Source organism: Agelaius tricolor, unplaced genomic scaffold (assembly GCF_023055355.1).
Source record: "Agelaius tricolor isolate 1412-34295 unplaced genomic scaffold, bAgeTri1.0.p SCAF_2, whole genome shotgun sequence".
In the NCBI taxonomy this organism is placed as follows: Eukaryota; Metazoa; Chordata; class Aves; order Passeriformes; family Icteridae; genus Agelaius; species Agelaius tricolor.
The window spans coordinates 22977199-22993149 of NW_027269262.1; the positions used below are offsets into that span (position 1 = coordinate 22977199).

The 15951-nt window shown below is 37.4% G+C and overlaps 1 protein-coding gene across 7 annotated transcripts in view; it reads left to right on the forward strand.

The window, feature by feature from the left end:
- CTNND2 (catenin delta 2) overlaps window positions 1–15951 on the forward strand; it is a 637583-nt gene that overhangs the window by 236858 nt on the left and 384774 nt on the right. For all 7 annotated transcript variants that reach the window (XM_071454189.1, XM_071454171.1, XM_071454196.1 and 4 more), the window contains one exon: window positions 11589–11701. In XM_071454189.1, the coding sequence (XP_071310290.1) occupies window positions 11589–11701 (113 nt within the window). The remainder of the gene's footprint in view (window positions 1–11588; window positions 11702–15951) is intronic.

Consider the following 15951-nt stretch of genomic DNA (forward strand, 5'->3'; position numbering starts at 1 on the left):
AAGAATAACTTAAGAGTTTCTGCAAGTATGTTAGCAAGTAGGAGTACAAGAAAGATACAGCTCTGCTGCTGCTAAGGGCCAGCGAGTTCATCAAAAATGGCACAGAAAAGGCTGAGGCATTCGGCCTCTCCTCTTGGGTAATGTCAGGCCCCAAAACTCTGTGTCAAAAAGAAACAGCAAAGCAAATGGCAAACCACTGATAATACAGGAGGGTCAAGTGTTGTTGCCCTTCAGCCCTACGGTCCTCCATAACTTTTTATTGTTGCCTAACTTTGTTGACCTGTTGCTCATTCCTTGTTTCAAGTCATGCTATATGTATTAAACAGTGGAACATGGCACCAGAACTTCACTGGTGGACACCTTCAGCTGAGAGAATTTACCATTTATTTCCTGATTTGACTTCCTGTTTAAGAAAAACTTATCCATGTGGAAGCCTTCTAGATAACTTGCTCATGTTTATGTTAGAGGCCACAAATTCTCTTCTATGTTACAGACTGATAATTTTTCCAGTAAGACTATCTGGCTTGCTGGTCTATAGTCTTCTAGATCCCCCTGAAACTGGCATTACATTCAATGTCTTATAATTTTAAGCTGTGTATTTCTTAGTTTCTTAGAACTATTGAGCAAATACCATCTGATCTTCAATTTGCTACAGGTTATTTTGTCAGTTTGTTTCATGACCTATTCACTTCAATTTCAGGCAGATCCTCTGATAAGACTCCCTCAGTGATTTCTTAGCACAAGAATTTCCCATAAAATAGTAAAAATTTCCATGAGGGATTCATTTGGTTTCTCTTCAGTGAGCCCTTTTATATCCTCACCAATGGTTTTACAGGCTCTCCAGGCAGATTCTTGCTCCTGATGCATTTGGAGAAATATTTGTTGGTTGCTTTGATGCTTTTGGCTATTTGTCCTTTAAAATCAAATTGTGTTGTCTTGTATTCTTGTTTAACCTGTCAACATTTACGCTATTGTATTTTCTTCACTTGAAGATGGTTTCACCTTTCAGAAAAAGGGCTTTTTTTAGTAACAGCTTCCTTTGCCCTTACTAACTTTCTGTGTCTTGACCTTTCTTGATACGCTGCCTTGATTCTGTACATTCATCATACACTTCCAACAATTATTTTCCCTGCTGTCTATAAATACTTTACTTTTAGCTTTAAGCAAATTTTTTGATATTTTTTTCTTAAAATTTTCTCTTTTTATGTGGCTCCTAACTGGCAGATGCTCTGCTTTCTGTGGGGATGCTGGATTCAAAGACAGAATGATCACTAAGGCTGGTTTCTCAGCTGCAAGATGTGAAACTCTCTTACTTGACCAAGTCAAGAATTTAATCTTTTCTTGTGGGCATCCCAAGCATCTGTGTATGATACTATGTAAAATTCAGCTTATGTGCCACCTTTTCATGTTACTTTCTTTCGTTTTCTGTACCAAGTGTTGGGGTAATTGAAGACTCTCAGAACTATTGCATTTTGTACCCATCTTTCAAACTACATCTCTGACAACTCAGTACTGCATCAACCCAGATATCAACTCATAAAAGGAATTTTTATTCAGTGAGATTGTTTCTTTTACTGGTTCTAAACTCTTTCCCTACCTATCCTTGCCCATACTATAAATGTTACCCTGAAGTACATGTTCCTTACCTATTTGTTTTCAAACAGGTGATTTTTAGACTATAATTTCATTATGAAAACGTTTTTACTTTGTTGAAAAGATGAGCTATTCATACCAGAAATTAGGAGAATAAGATCGTAATGATACTTCTTAAAACTAACATTTTCATTACTAATTGCTTTTTTCTTTCATAAGGAACAATATGAATCTGTTGGGAATTTCATGAAACTGTGGTATTTCTTTAGGGTAGCCAGAAAAGGAATGAATTGCCCAATTATTTTACTAGTTCTCTTCTTTGTAATAAAAGATATAATAAAAGAGGAAATATTCAAAAGCTATTAAAGTTAACTGCTACTGCCATAGAATCATCTGTGAAGAAAATGTGCAAATCTCAAGGGTTTGCAGTCCTTGAGTTCAAATTTTTTTTAGCCCATACTGGCAATTTTTTTCTTTAGCACTTAATAGGACTTAGTAGCAGAAATAAATTAATTATTTGACTAATCATTGTACTGTCAGCTAGAATACTAGAATTTTCGTTAATTAACATCTCTGTATTTGAGCTGAATTTACAGTTTTGATGCAATCCTTTATTTATTTGAAACTCCATCCACATTCAGTTAGTGTAGCAAACTGCCTCAAGTGTGCAGAAAATCATGCTTCTAAGTTGTTAGTCTCGATACAAGAAAAAAATCCTGTAGGTATTCATTTGCATGGGCTAGGTTATCTTAAAAAAAAGGCCCATCTTGCTTTGTTAGATAACTTTTGAATCTCTTAGTAATTTGCTAATGACCAGCTTTTTAATAGCTACTCATGGAAATATTCAGATCTAGTATCTTAATTAATTCAGAAATTCAGGGATTATTGCAAATTATGGAGTGTGTTCTTGGATATACTGTACTTACAGTCTATGTCTGTGTTGAGAAATAAGTTTTTTCTTATAAGATGAGGAAAATCAAAAGAAAAAATTATTCACCAGAATAATTTCCTAAATTCAAGTAGGAGAAAAGAAAGGGAATAGTTGGCTGCTCATTTAGGCCATTTTGGACAAGTGTAAAGCTAATGATTTATCGTGCTGGTTCTCCATCTGTTCCCAGTGCCTAGGATGATGTGTATTCTCTGGGAGGGAGAACTAGTTCAGAGGCATATAGACAGGGAACTGGAGAAGTCCATGAATAAAATGCTGGAGAGGACTTCGGATCTCTAAGCATGTAGACAGGCTGGTCAAGAAGTTGTGTGTGTCACTGGTGTGCACATGTGCTGGTGTGTGCTCTGACAGCTCTGCAGCTATTGCTGGCATCTTGGCACACTGCCCAACAGAGCACAGATCTAATCAGATAAGAAAGGGGAACTGGAACCTGAGGATGTTGTCAGAACCAAAAAAGGCTTTCTTAATGCTTCAACATCTAGGATATTTTTTAGAAGTTTCACATTTTGTGACCATGTTGTACAACTTCCTTTGCTTTTCACACTTCTTTAAACTATACAAATATATGTATAATTAAGCATCTTCCATCTTCACTAAAATGACTGCTGATACGTACTGGAAAATCAAGGTAAAAATCTGTCAGTCCACAGTTTTGTCTTGTATATTAGATTTGCTGAAAATCTAATAGTCAGGCTTCAAGAGCTGCTACTGTAAATGGAATTACCTTTTTCCACTTAGACATATGGTTGGACAGCTAGAAGTAAATGAGAATTACAAGCTCAGGCCAGTGTAAGACTGAGGAGTCAGTCTGTTACTAACCTGCAGCCCTACTTCTCTTGCTCTCCTTGGCCTACCACTTTGATGATTTGTTTTGCTCTCACATTGAGCTTTATGAATAAACAGTAAGCCGTAAAGCAGGTCAAAGTTAGTAAGGTAGAAAGTCAATTTTATCTAACATCCTCCTTGAATTGCTGCTGCAGAGGGTAGAGAAGCGCAGCACTTACATTAGAAAGCTCATAGCAGTCCTAATCCTGTCCTAACACTCTGAAGTTTTTACTTAGAGTTTATTGCTTTATGGATAGAAGTAGTTTGCACGGCAGGAAGTGGAATAGCACGGCAATCATGGTGGCTGATGAACCGTTGGGAGTGTTGGCAAGGGATGTAAAAACTAATGAGAAGAAGAAAAGAGTTAGCTTAAAGACTGAAGCTGAAGATAAAACAGAGAAGAAAAAATGGGATAAAAAAGGACCATTTGAAATTTTAAAAACTTTGGTGATTATGTTGGAAAAGAAATAATGCAATTTCCCTAGGAACAGAAGTCCAGGCAGTTGGGCAATGTGCCTTCAGAGAGCAAGGCCTGCCTGCAATTCACAGAGGAACAGGGCAGTATGCCTAGAGAGCTAAAACAATGCCATGGAATGCAATTGTCACTATATTTGTATGAGAATCCTAAACATAGAAAATAAAATAGGGCCCTATTTCTATAAAAGTTGTTAAAGGCATAAAAGGGACTTCTTTGAAGTAATCCTACATGAAAATGAAGGAATAGTTTATTTTTAAACACTGTAATCAGCCAAACTAGTTCTTTATCCCATAAATAATCCATATGCATAATAGCCTACATGCCATGCTAATCTCTTGTAAAGAAGCATGGGATGACTAAAACAGTCAAATCAGGTGGAGGAATAAGCTAGAGAAATTCAGGCTGATAAAATACAAGCATTTACATCAAGTGAAATATGTCTGTATGTAATCATCATGATCAGGGAGTTTGGTAACCTCTGATCTAATCAATAACCTTGGTATAAAGACTTGAAAAAATATTCAGAGCTCATCAGTTCTAGGATCATGGAGGAAATAGGTTAAAAGAGACTCTGGAGGTCTGCTCCAAGCAAGTCTAGCTTCAGTGTTAGATCAGATGTGAAGATGGATTTTGAAATCTCCAAGAATGGCGATTTTATGTGTACCAGTGTTTCACCTGTTCCAGTGTTTCACTACCCTTAATTTTTTGTTTGGTTTTGGATTTTTTTTTAATTACTGTTTTTGTTGCTTGTGTTTGTTCTTTTACCTCTTGTTCAGTTAGAATTTACTTCATTGCAGCTTGTCACTGTTGCCTGTGTCTCCTTGCTGCGTATGTCTGGCAAGAGCCTGGTGATGTGTTCACTATAATTGCCTTAAAGAAGTGAAAGTCTGTGACAACCAAGCTACAGGCTGGGGGCAGAGCATCAGGAAAGCTGCCCAGCAGAGAAGGACCTGGGGGTGTTGAACATGAGCCAGCTTGTGCCCAGGTGGCCAAGAAGTCAAATGCATCCTGGCCTGTGCTAGCAATAGTGTGGTCAGCAGGAGCAGGGCAGTGATTGTCCTCTTGTACTCACCACTGGTGAGGGCACACCTCAAATCCTGTGTTCAGTTCTGGGCCACTCCCTGCAAGAATGACATTGAGGGGCTGTAGTGTGTCCAGAGGAGGGCAGCAGCACTGGTCAGGGGTCTGGAGGGTCAGTTGTATGAGGAGTGGCTGAGGGAGCTGGGGTTGTTTAGGCTGGAGAAAAGGATACTCAGGGGTGACCTTGTTGCTCTCTACAAGTGCCTGACAGGAGGGTGTTGCAAGGTGAGGAGTCACCTCACCAGTCTCTTCTGGTATCAGAAGTCATCAGTCTCTTCTTCCAGGCAGCTGGTGAGAGGACAAGGGCACAACAGTCTCAAACTGTGCTGGGGCAGGTTTAGGTTGGGCATCAGAATTATTTTTTTCTCTGACAGGGTTGTTCAGCATTGGAACAGAGTCCTCCCTGGAAGTGTTCAAGAAACGACTGGATGTGTCACTTAGTTCTGTGGTCTAGTTGACAGGGCAGTCAGGAGGTCTTTTCCAGCCTTGGAAATTCTATAAAATACATCCTCCCTAGATGGTCTCTTCTCCATGCTAAACAAACCAAATTCCTCCACTTTCTGGTTGTACAATGTGTGCATTTATCTTCTGATCATTTTTGTGGCCCTCTGGTGATCTTGCTTCAAAATCTTGTCATGTCTTGTCCTGGTGGCCCCAAGCCAACCACTGTACTCAAGATGCAGTTTAAGGAGTAGCAAATAAAAGGGAATAATTAGTTCAATTGTTTCCTTGTTCTGCTAAGGGCTCTCTTGTTAGTGCAGTTCAATGAGCGGTTGGCCATTGTCACCACAGGAATGCACTGCTAAGTCATAACTTTGTGTCTGCTACACCCCCAGGTCCTTCCTGGCGAGATGCTGTACTGTTACATGGCATTCCATCCTCTCTGCACTGTTTGGGACTGTTTGTTTTTCTTTTATCAGCTTCATGACACTCTTGTCGGCCTATTCTTCCAGCTTGTCAGAGTTCCTCTGAATGGTAGTCCTGCCCTTCAGTGTATGAATTGCTTCCTTCAGGTTGGTTACCTGGAAACTTGGACTTCCTTATAGGTGCAGGCATCTTTCCACTAAGATTCTGCAAGAACATACATACCCACCACTGAGTTTCTGAATCTGCTGCCTCTCTGCTTACATAATTACCTTTCTGTGAGCTTTTTCCCTCACCCCACGTTATTCACTACAATGGAAGCAGGAAACAATCCCGTGAAAAAGGATAAGAACAGAACAAATGAAAATGCAGACCAACAATGGAGAGTGTAGAGAATGTGAAAGGTATTGATTGGTACATTCTAAAGCCCAGTTTCAAAGCTTATGAACAACCTTTAGTGTCAGATGTTTAGGGGCATTGCTAGTGGTGTTTTTTTCCTGTTTTGAAAGCATGAAGACACTCTGTTTTCCTTCTATTTACAGGATGGGTTGTCAGGTCTGGTTTATGTCTGATGATATCTGTCCCTATGTTTCTGCCAAGTTAGACTTTCCTGGGTTTTGCTGTTTTCCTTAGGAAGTATGTACTCCAGATTTGCTGCTCATGTGTGGTTGGTACTGTAGGTTAAAAATAGTTTGTTACCAACATGGCTCTGAGTAGTGGCATTCAGTAGAATGTACAGATGTGGAGTATATGGAATTGTGCATGATGCTATAGGATGTGCCTAGGAATATTCACGTATTTGTGATGTTAATTGAGGTAAATTTTTTCTTGTTTAACAGGTTTAACAAGTTCTGTGGTTTCTAACATATTCCTCTGATAGACTTCAATCCCAGAGACAATTTATTTGTTTGTGTAGCTGTAATCAGGTTTCCTGTATTCATCTCACCAGGGATTCCTACCCTGGATTATCAGTGCTGTTATTTGTCTGTATTTCAAGATTCAAATGATCACCAGTGCCCCAATTAGGTTTTGTATAGCATATTTGCAATCAAAAGCTAGACACTTCTCCTTTTTTAATGTCATGACCTAAAGATTCTTAGGAACCCAATAATTTTGCAAGCCTCTTGTGCCTAAATTTAGATTTTTTAAGGATTTTTTTTTTGGTGTTTTTTTTTTTTTAGCTGCTTTTTACTGTCACTACTGATTTTGCTGTCTTTTGCTTAGCATTGATACACATCTCTTTGTGGAAGAATTGAAGGATTAGATTAAGATTGTAAAGGACAAAGTAAAACGAGATCAACTCCAAATACCAGCCAAATTTCTTTTACCCTATTTTGCCCTTCCCAGCATTCAAATGGGTCTATACAGCAGATGGCCCATCAGATGTAAAGCATAAAACATAACAAAATACCCTCTGGTTTGGTGTGCCCTGAGCTCAGGAGTTCCTAACTTGTCCAAAGGCTGTGAAGATTTCCTTCTTGCTTGTTCATTGTTTGGACCACTGTGAAATGTTATGACCTGACTCAAGTCTTATATTGTGCTTGAAGCTTTGGTGGCTGCAGAGGATAGATAAAATACAAAACTCATGCTGATAATGAAAGTACATTGAATTGCCATCTATGGAATAATGAATTATTTTTACAAAATAAACCCCACCATGTTTGTGGACAAATACCATTTTTAAAACATAAATTACTTCAGGCCCTAGCAGGTAAATACTTTGTATCACTTCAAAACAATTTGATAAGGTTATCATGAAGTTCCTCCCTTTCCAAGTTGCTCTCTTGAGTGGTTTCTCTGGATTACTCAAATCATTATCTCTGATCTCTGGTGGCTTCCCGCTCCCACACCCCCTCCTGGTGCCAAGTGCCAGGACTGCCGTGCTGGTCACTGCACTTTGTAGTGCCTTTGTGTGGGCACTTGCTTTGGCATTATTGCCCTTTGCAGCACAGTCCTTGAGGCTGCTCTTGACATGTTATTATGTAAATTAATTTTGATGTTGCATTGTAGTTTCTGCTGTTCTTCATTCTGCAATTGTCTTGACAACAGATTTGCATAATCAGTGAGTAGGAATTTGTTTTTAATTTTGATGTTCTGATTAGCTTGATTCAGAGAAATAATAGAAAGTTGTGAAGATAACACAACATGGCATGAACTGGTGAGAATGATTGTAAACACAACAAATAATACAAATGATGGAGTCAGGTTCAATGATTATTTTTATAAAATGTAAGCAAACGCTATTTCTGGTTTCTGTCTACTTGCACTATGACAGCTGCTTGAAATCTAAACATATGGATTTATTCAAATATTAGTCACTCTCACTGCTTCCCAAGCAAAGACAAGGAAGCTTATTAATTTGTTTTCTGCCAGGATTTCTTGATATGGAGGGAAAACAGATTCACAAATCGTACTTGAATTCTTCTTTCCTTTTTTCAGTCCAAAGGCAACCCTGTGGACCTGCACCTTTTTCATGGGCATGAGGGAATACCAAAGAAAACTGCTTATTAAATTCAATGTAGAGGACAATTCTTGAAGTTATAATTGTTTGGTTCTGCACATATCTCACCTCCCCAACTTTTGTTTCCTTTCTTTCATTTCTAACTTCTGGTGGCACCTGACAGAAGATAATTAAGTAAGAAATAGTAGCAATTAAAAAGCTAGTAGTGAAGTTCCTGTTCATGTTTTCTTGCCATTTTCATGTGTTAGAAACCCAAGGCTATTTCTTTCTTAAGTGATCAAGTACATCTTTGCTTCCTGCTTGAGGAGTAACATAGATACAACTGCCCTTTTCTAATCATCTCTGCAGGGCAGGACTTAAATTATGTGGGTAGTGAAACCAGAAAACATCAATTTGTACGTCTTAAGAACAGAAGAGTTTCCTCAATAAGGAACCAGGGAGAGAGAGAATGAGAAAAACTCCTTAAACCAATCAATTTAGGGCATTTGCTGGAGTAGCACTTTGTGTAATAGGACTGAAAGAGATTTAGTGGAGGATGAGTCATGAAATACGCTAGGAAATGAAAGAAAGATGGAAGGCAGAAGAGAACAGAAAGCTGTAAGCAGGGAAAAAAAAAAGACAGAGTGAAGAGTAGAAAAGTATGTTTGAGAGACTAGAATTATGAGAAAAAAAATCTTCTGGGGACAAAGTAATCTTAGCTAAAGGGTATTCGTTGAGGAAATGCAGAAGTTTCTGGAAATGTTGTCAATCAGAGTAATTAACTGAAGGAATAGAAAGCATAGAAAAGTATGAGAAGACATACAATCCAGAGAGCTGAAGAAAGGAAAAAAAAAGCAGAATAATACTGCTTTTGAGGTATTTCTGTAAAATAGGATTGAGGCATTTCTGTATTTAGTTGGCTTGGGGTAGCATGGACAAAAGGGAGAAACTAGAGAACCATCATTTGCACCCCTACTCGACTTAAAGAGCACAAGGAACTGAACTTTTTTATCTAGGAAAAGGCAAGTGGGCAACATGGAGAGTGTTGAGCATTTGTTCCTGAATTCTTGGTGCTTAACATTCTCTCAGCAGCATTGAGGGGACAGCTCCACCTCCTCACTGGGCAGGTAAGGCAAATGCCCATTCTGAGCCATGGCAAAGAGCACTCCTGACCTGCCTCACCTGGGATGGTGAGAGCTGAAGTGACTGGGTGAAAATCTATGCTAAGCACCTAAATTTGCATTGTTGAGATAGACTCAAGTGGCTTAAAAAATGTAGTGGCACAGAATAGCTGGTAAAAGTTCTGCTTGTATTTTGAAAGTAAACATAATGCTCAGTTAGATTTTCTTGGGTATTTTATTAGTATAATAATACTATCATAATTTCTCCAGCCTTACACACTTTGATTTAAGCATGCTGGCATGGCAAATACTGTACCACTTTGATTTTTCATTCTTCAACAATTTAGTAATATTTCTAATAGAATCCTTTCTGCATTAAGGGTTTTATTTTATGCAAACAAGATCTGGATTTGAATAATAACTCTTGGAAAACCGATAAACTGTCTCTTCAGCTTTTCAGGCAATTGATTCTTCTAGGTGAGAGAAATGCTCTCTGTGAAGGAGGCATATATGAAATAGATGATTATTGTCACGTGATTTTTGTTAATCATATCTTCAGACAACAGTGAATAAGGTGTTGCTGTACACTACAAAAATGTGCAGAGAATATTATTAACTATTGATTGCTACAGCAGTGTTGACATTTAATGAACAGTGATGTTTTGTTCTTTACACCAATCTGACTTTCAGTGGTATTCTTGTACTCTGTATAGATTTGTTTGGAGTAATAAATTCACACTTAAGCAGGCTTTGTCACATAGTCAGTGGCCATTTAAGTATTCACTGGCTATTTCATGCTGAATATAACCTATGTAGATGTCCCCCTTTACTCATAGTGCAAGGCAGAAATTATTCCATGACAATAGCAAGGGAAACATAGGAGAGTGATCCAGCTGGATTAAGCAGAATGATGATCAGCTAGTTCCTTCTTACATTTCAGTTATCATTTGCCTCATTTCAGAGATTTGAAAAATTTAAGGCCTTTATTTACCGTTGATTACTTGGTCAGAAGTTTTAGGTAGGACTTAGAATGAGCACTTACAAATCCTACTCTATTTCTGTCATTTCTTCCTTTCTCTCAAATATTAACTCCTTCAGTGTCCCTTGGTGGGCATAAGTCATGACTCCAGTAATTTCCAGTGCTGTTCTGCCCAGCAGGACTTTGCTGGGGAGTTATTCAAGGGACTCCCTCCCATACCTCTGAATTAAATGGGGGTTGTTTTGGAAGAAAATAGAGGGAGAAAGTGATAATGGGTTCATTTGTGTGGATTGGATAAGAGAATTATTTAAGAAAGGGATTCTCAAGATATTTCTCCTTGAGCCTTCAACAAACCTAAATAAAAGGGGCAGGGGAGATGTTTTTGTTTACCTGTGAAAATGATGCAATGTTACTGATCAAAATGAAAGGGCAGCAACACTTGACAAATTACAATAACCATAAAGGTGTTTAATTTTTTTATTTGATAAAACTAGTGCTACAATATGTGAGGAATGTAGCCCTTTGAGAAATGGTGGTGATTTTAATTATATTGGTTTTCTTTTTTTTTTTTTTTAATAAAAAATAATCTTTTGTGTATAAAAAAAGCCACTTTATAAGTACCCTTATAAGCTCCGTGGATAAATCTTATCTGGTAGGACTGGTTTGGTTTCCTGGATAGAATAAAAGAAAATAAATTAAATTAGTGGTAGGAATTTAAGCACAGCTTTTGTCCAAAACGACTTGAGTTTCTCTTCTGCACATCATTAACTGCAGAAATTAAGTTGTGCTCCGGCCCTATCAACACACCTTTCATTGAGTTTATTTCACTGGCGTACACTGTGATGGTTATCTTTTTAAGTGCAGAAACTTAAATTAGATTATCCACAGAACTTAGCATCTTTTTTTATCAGTAACACAAATTGTACTTAATTGTGATCATACTTAGGTCAGTTTGCTAAGATCTCTGTGTTACTGAGAGATCTGCATGAATTCTGTAAGTGAAATTATTTAATATATTTAGAATTTCCTTTCCTGATAAACAGTCTTATTCTATGACATGCATCGTTAGGACAAATGAAGGAACAAGTAGGTGTCACCACAAAAATGTGAACTTTGAATGTGTTAAAAAAAGAAAAAAAGGAAGCTTTGTTATAAGATATTAAGCTAATAATTCTTGCACAAATTTCATTTTTATGTGCTGAAATTCCTTCTTAATCTCAAGAGAAGTCAAAGCAAATTGTTTAAATTATTGTTTTCAGGAACTGCAGTTTGAGAGACTGACTCGAGAACTTGAGGCTGAACGTCAGATTGTGGCGAGCCAACTGGAGAGATGTAAGCTTGGATCAGAAACTGGAAGCATGAGCAGCATTAGGTAATGTACAAATTGTTGATTTCTTTATAATTGGTAAGCATTTCTGCTGTTAGGAATTATCACAAGAACAAGTTTGATTTTTTTAAATAAAAATCATATACACTTGGGAGCGTGAGATTTTAGTGGAGTTTGAAAATTTGCATTATGACCTGCTTTTTAAAAAAGAAAATTTCCTACAATTTTGTATCTTCTTTGTTCAGCGATAAAATAGTAGTCTTATTTGGAATTCACTGATTTGCTGGAGCTTGAATGGATTATCAGCAACTTATTTCCACCACCAATACTGCTGTAATTTTCAGTTGAAGACTTTTAGCTTCCTACTTGCAGAGATTGATAAGTTTTGTGAACCTGTTTAGCCATAATTTTATCATTCAAGGTATTAAAAGGTTTGGAATGAATCATGTAAAGCTGCTGACCTGTCTTCAAAATGTCAGATGTATTTTATATCTTCATGAGGAGATAGAAGTCCCTCTCTTTGTTTAAACATTGGTTTACTTTAAGAAATTCTTCTGGTACATTGTTTGGAGGATGATAAGTTTATTTAAGAAATTGTAACAAAAGGAAACTGGTCTCTTGGTGAATTTCATGGAAGTGAAGACTTTGCATTTTTTAGCTTCTCAATTAGTGTGTTTCTTTGTTTTCTCAGTGAACCTAATAAATGGAAGGTGATGGTACTTGAGTTTCAAGAATTGAGGATTGTATAGGCATGTGTTCTTTTTTTTTATCAGTGGAAATATGAATAGATAATATTAAGTATAACATGGCAAGCTCAGTGCAAAATTTTATGTGATAATAGTAGCAAAAATTTACAAAAAACATTGATCACTTCCTCAGTTTAAGCAATTCAAACTACTCTTCAATCAAGTGAAATGAGTGATTTTTCCATAAGAAGTAACTATTCAGTAGAATGCCAAAGATGTAACAAAAATATGGAATGCAAGTTTGCTTAAAAATGGCAGAAGTCAGAAGAGTCTTTGACAAATTCAGCAGAAGCTGTACGTGAAGTTGACTTAAATGTCTCATTCTTAATAAATCAGGTGAGAATTAACTCCTTAAGATAAACTCTTATTTTATATCATGTCACCATCTAGACTTGTTAACATTAGAGAAAGTTAGTTACTTAAAGTTATTTAAGCATGGCCTATATTGGCATGTCAAGTTTGCTTCTCTAGCACTTTAAATTTTAATTTAAAAATGGTTTGACTGAATTTCAAGAAAGTTATCTGAAATATGTTTGAGTAATACTGAGGTATGTTTAAATAATGCTGTTATTTTAGTATTACTCCAGTCAGTGGTATGAAGGTTGGGAAATTTCTTGCTGTGCAGGAGATGTTTCCTTGGTGAATTTTTTTCTTATTGATAAATTTATACTTTAGAGTTATCAGTGATATCAAGGTCAGATGACTTGGAATGTGTTCTGAGACTCCAGTTATTCCAGAAGTTTAATAATTGGACTGCTAGTCTGTCTGAGAATAACGGAATAGTATAACAGAAGAGATTTTAAGCAAATTTTTGATATCTGTAATGGCCTTGAGATGTTTTACATATGCAGTTTCTAGCATTTAAACTAAATACATATTAAGAAATACCCAAAATACTGTTTTATAGAAAATAACATTGAAAGCTTACAGTTAGACAGCTGTCCTTTGACTTGGCAAGTGATGTGAAGACGAAATAAATAATAATCTAATATTGTTTTTGTTGGGTTGTTGTTTATCCCATATGTATTAAATGAGTAATCTTCTCTCCAAAAAATTCTAAATCCTCACTAGAGGGGCTTAGAACTAATACAAATACAAAATGCAGTCAGGTATCTTTCTGACTGCTGTGCTGATTTTCCAGTGGTCATTCAGATTTGAGAAAGTTTCTTTAGCATTGTATTCTTTGACATATACTTCATCTATAGTCATTTTTTAGGGGACTGGGGACTGCGGTCAATAGGAATTTTGCTAAAAAGGACTTGAGTGCATTCTTTTCAGGAACTGGTACTTGGATGTGAACCAAAGGCAGAATCAGTCGCTTCTGATAAAACTGAATAAAATGCTTAGACCACGAGTTAGGACAAAATTTGTGAACTCTTCCCTTCCCCAGTTTCCCTGATGGCAGATACTTACTCAGCCTGCTGAGTATTAAAATTTCATGATACATGCCATAAGGAGACAAGTCATGTTGTGTGCTGCTCCATTCCTCTGGCTGAAGTGCTTATTCCTTCTGGGCCAGATCTGTCGTCTTTCACTCCTTTTGGTATTGGGGGGGGGAATTGGATGCCAGCATATCTTTAGAGTTCTTAAGTCTCTGATAATTTTAAGCATATATTAAAGAAATGTACTGTTAGCAAATCCTTAAGACTTTAGGTTACTAGTTCATAGTCTTTATCACTGTTTATCACCGTTTTGAGCAGTTTATTTGGGTTTTTGTTGTTTTGGGTTTTTTTTGAAAAATCCCTAGTGTTTGAACTGAGGAGCATAGCTCAAGCCTAGCCGACTTTTCTTCTTTGAACACAGCATTTGCAAATTGGTCAGGCAAGAGACTTTTTCTCAACTGAATTTCTACTTACTACTGAAATTGGTAGAAGTGATGTGCCATTTGTTATTGAAAGTCTCTTGAATAGACTGGCATTTGTGCCTGAGTGCCTGAAGCAATATGCTGAAGTTCCTGTATCTTACAAGCAGCAAAAATACAATCTAATAAATTGAATAGCATGGAAAACACACCTGCTTTATGAATGCTTTTTTTCAGTAAAGTTTTCTCCTTTAGAAATGCCTATGTTATTCACACTAGGATTATTACTAGGAAAAATATGTTTTCCTTAGATACAATTTTTGCAAATTCACTGAAAACAAAAGTACAGCAAATCCAATTGATAAACGTATAAGATCCCTAATTTCAAGAACATTGACGAAATAGCTGGGATACATTGTGACATAAGCAGACAGCTGCTGCTGTGTTGGTCAAGTAAATAAAATTTTAAATTATACAGTTTTCCTGTACAGCTGTCAGTGTTCTATCTAATTTAGGCTACTTGTTGTGAAGGGATATATGGTAGTCTTTTTAGAGATTTAAAGATTGTCAAATCCAGTAGCCTCATGAGAGGCGAGCCTGCTGGAACCTAGACCTGCACAGACTGGAGAAATGGGCTGAATGGAACCTTATCAAGTTGAAATTCATAAATGGTTTGCAAATGCATCTGGGATGGAGTATCCCCTTGTTACAACACAGTCAGGGATAGAAAACAGCCTCGCAGGAAAAGACCTTCAGGACTTTGGAGGTGTTTTCCAACCTAGGTGATTCTCTGAATTACTGTGATACTTACCTGGGGATTCTCTGAGTCAGCAGTGTGTCCTTGCAGCAAGGGCCAGCTGCACCTTGGGCTGCTGCAGCAAAAGTGTAGCCAACAGATCAGGACAGGTGATTCATCCCTTCTGTTTGAAGGGATACATCTTGAGTGCCCTATCCAGTTTTGGGCATCCCTCTATAGGAAAGAGATCATCATGCTGGAGCAGGTTCGGTGCAGGGCTGCCTGGAAGGCAGGTGGCTGGAGAGCACCTGGGGAGTGAAATGAGGCAGAGGAAACAAGGGGTTTTAACTACAAGAGAAGGGCCAGGAGGGGCAAGCTTCTGATTGCAACCAGGTGAAGGAAGGACGTACGGAAGACAGGGCAAGAGTGTTCTCAGAGGTGCATTGGGTAGAATGATAGGTGACAGATGGAAGTTGGAACACAGAACATTCTAAATAGGTGTAAGGTGTTTTTCAGAATGAATTTGGTTAAACATTATCACAGGTTGCACTGATAAATTCTAGCGTTTCCATCTGTAGAAATAATAAGGACTTTCTGTTCCCACCTAAATTTTCCTGTGTTTTTTATTACTATTTCTTCATAAATCCTGGGAATAGAATTATATTAGTATTCCAGTATTCTTTTTTTCCCATAAAATGACAGGCTCCCCAGGGAACTGGTCATAGCATCAAGGCTGCCAGAATGAAGGAAGAATTTAGATAAGCCAGGCACATGGTCAGATTCTTGGGGCTGTCCTGTGCAGCACCAGGAATTGATGATCTTTGTGGGTCCCTTTTGACTCAGGATATTCTATGATTCTATTCAAGTATTTCAGAAAAAAAATCCCTCTCTTACCTGAACTGGTGAATGTGTTTGCTTTTGCCTGTGAATGTGGGTGAAAATAAGAATATAGGTACTAAAACAAAGTTGAAAAATATATGGTTAGTATGGATTCTGGAGCAAAATATGAGCC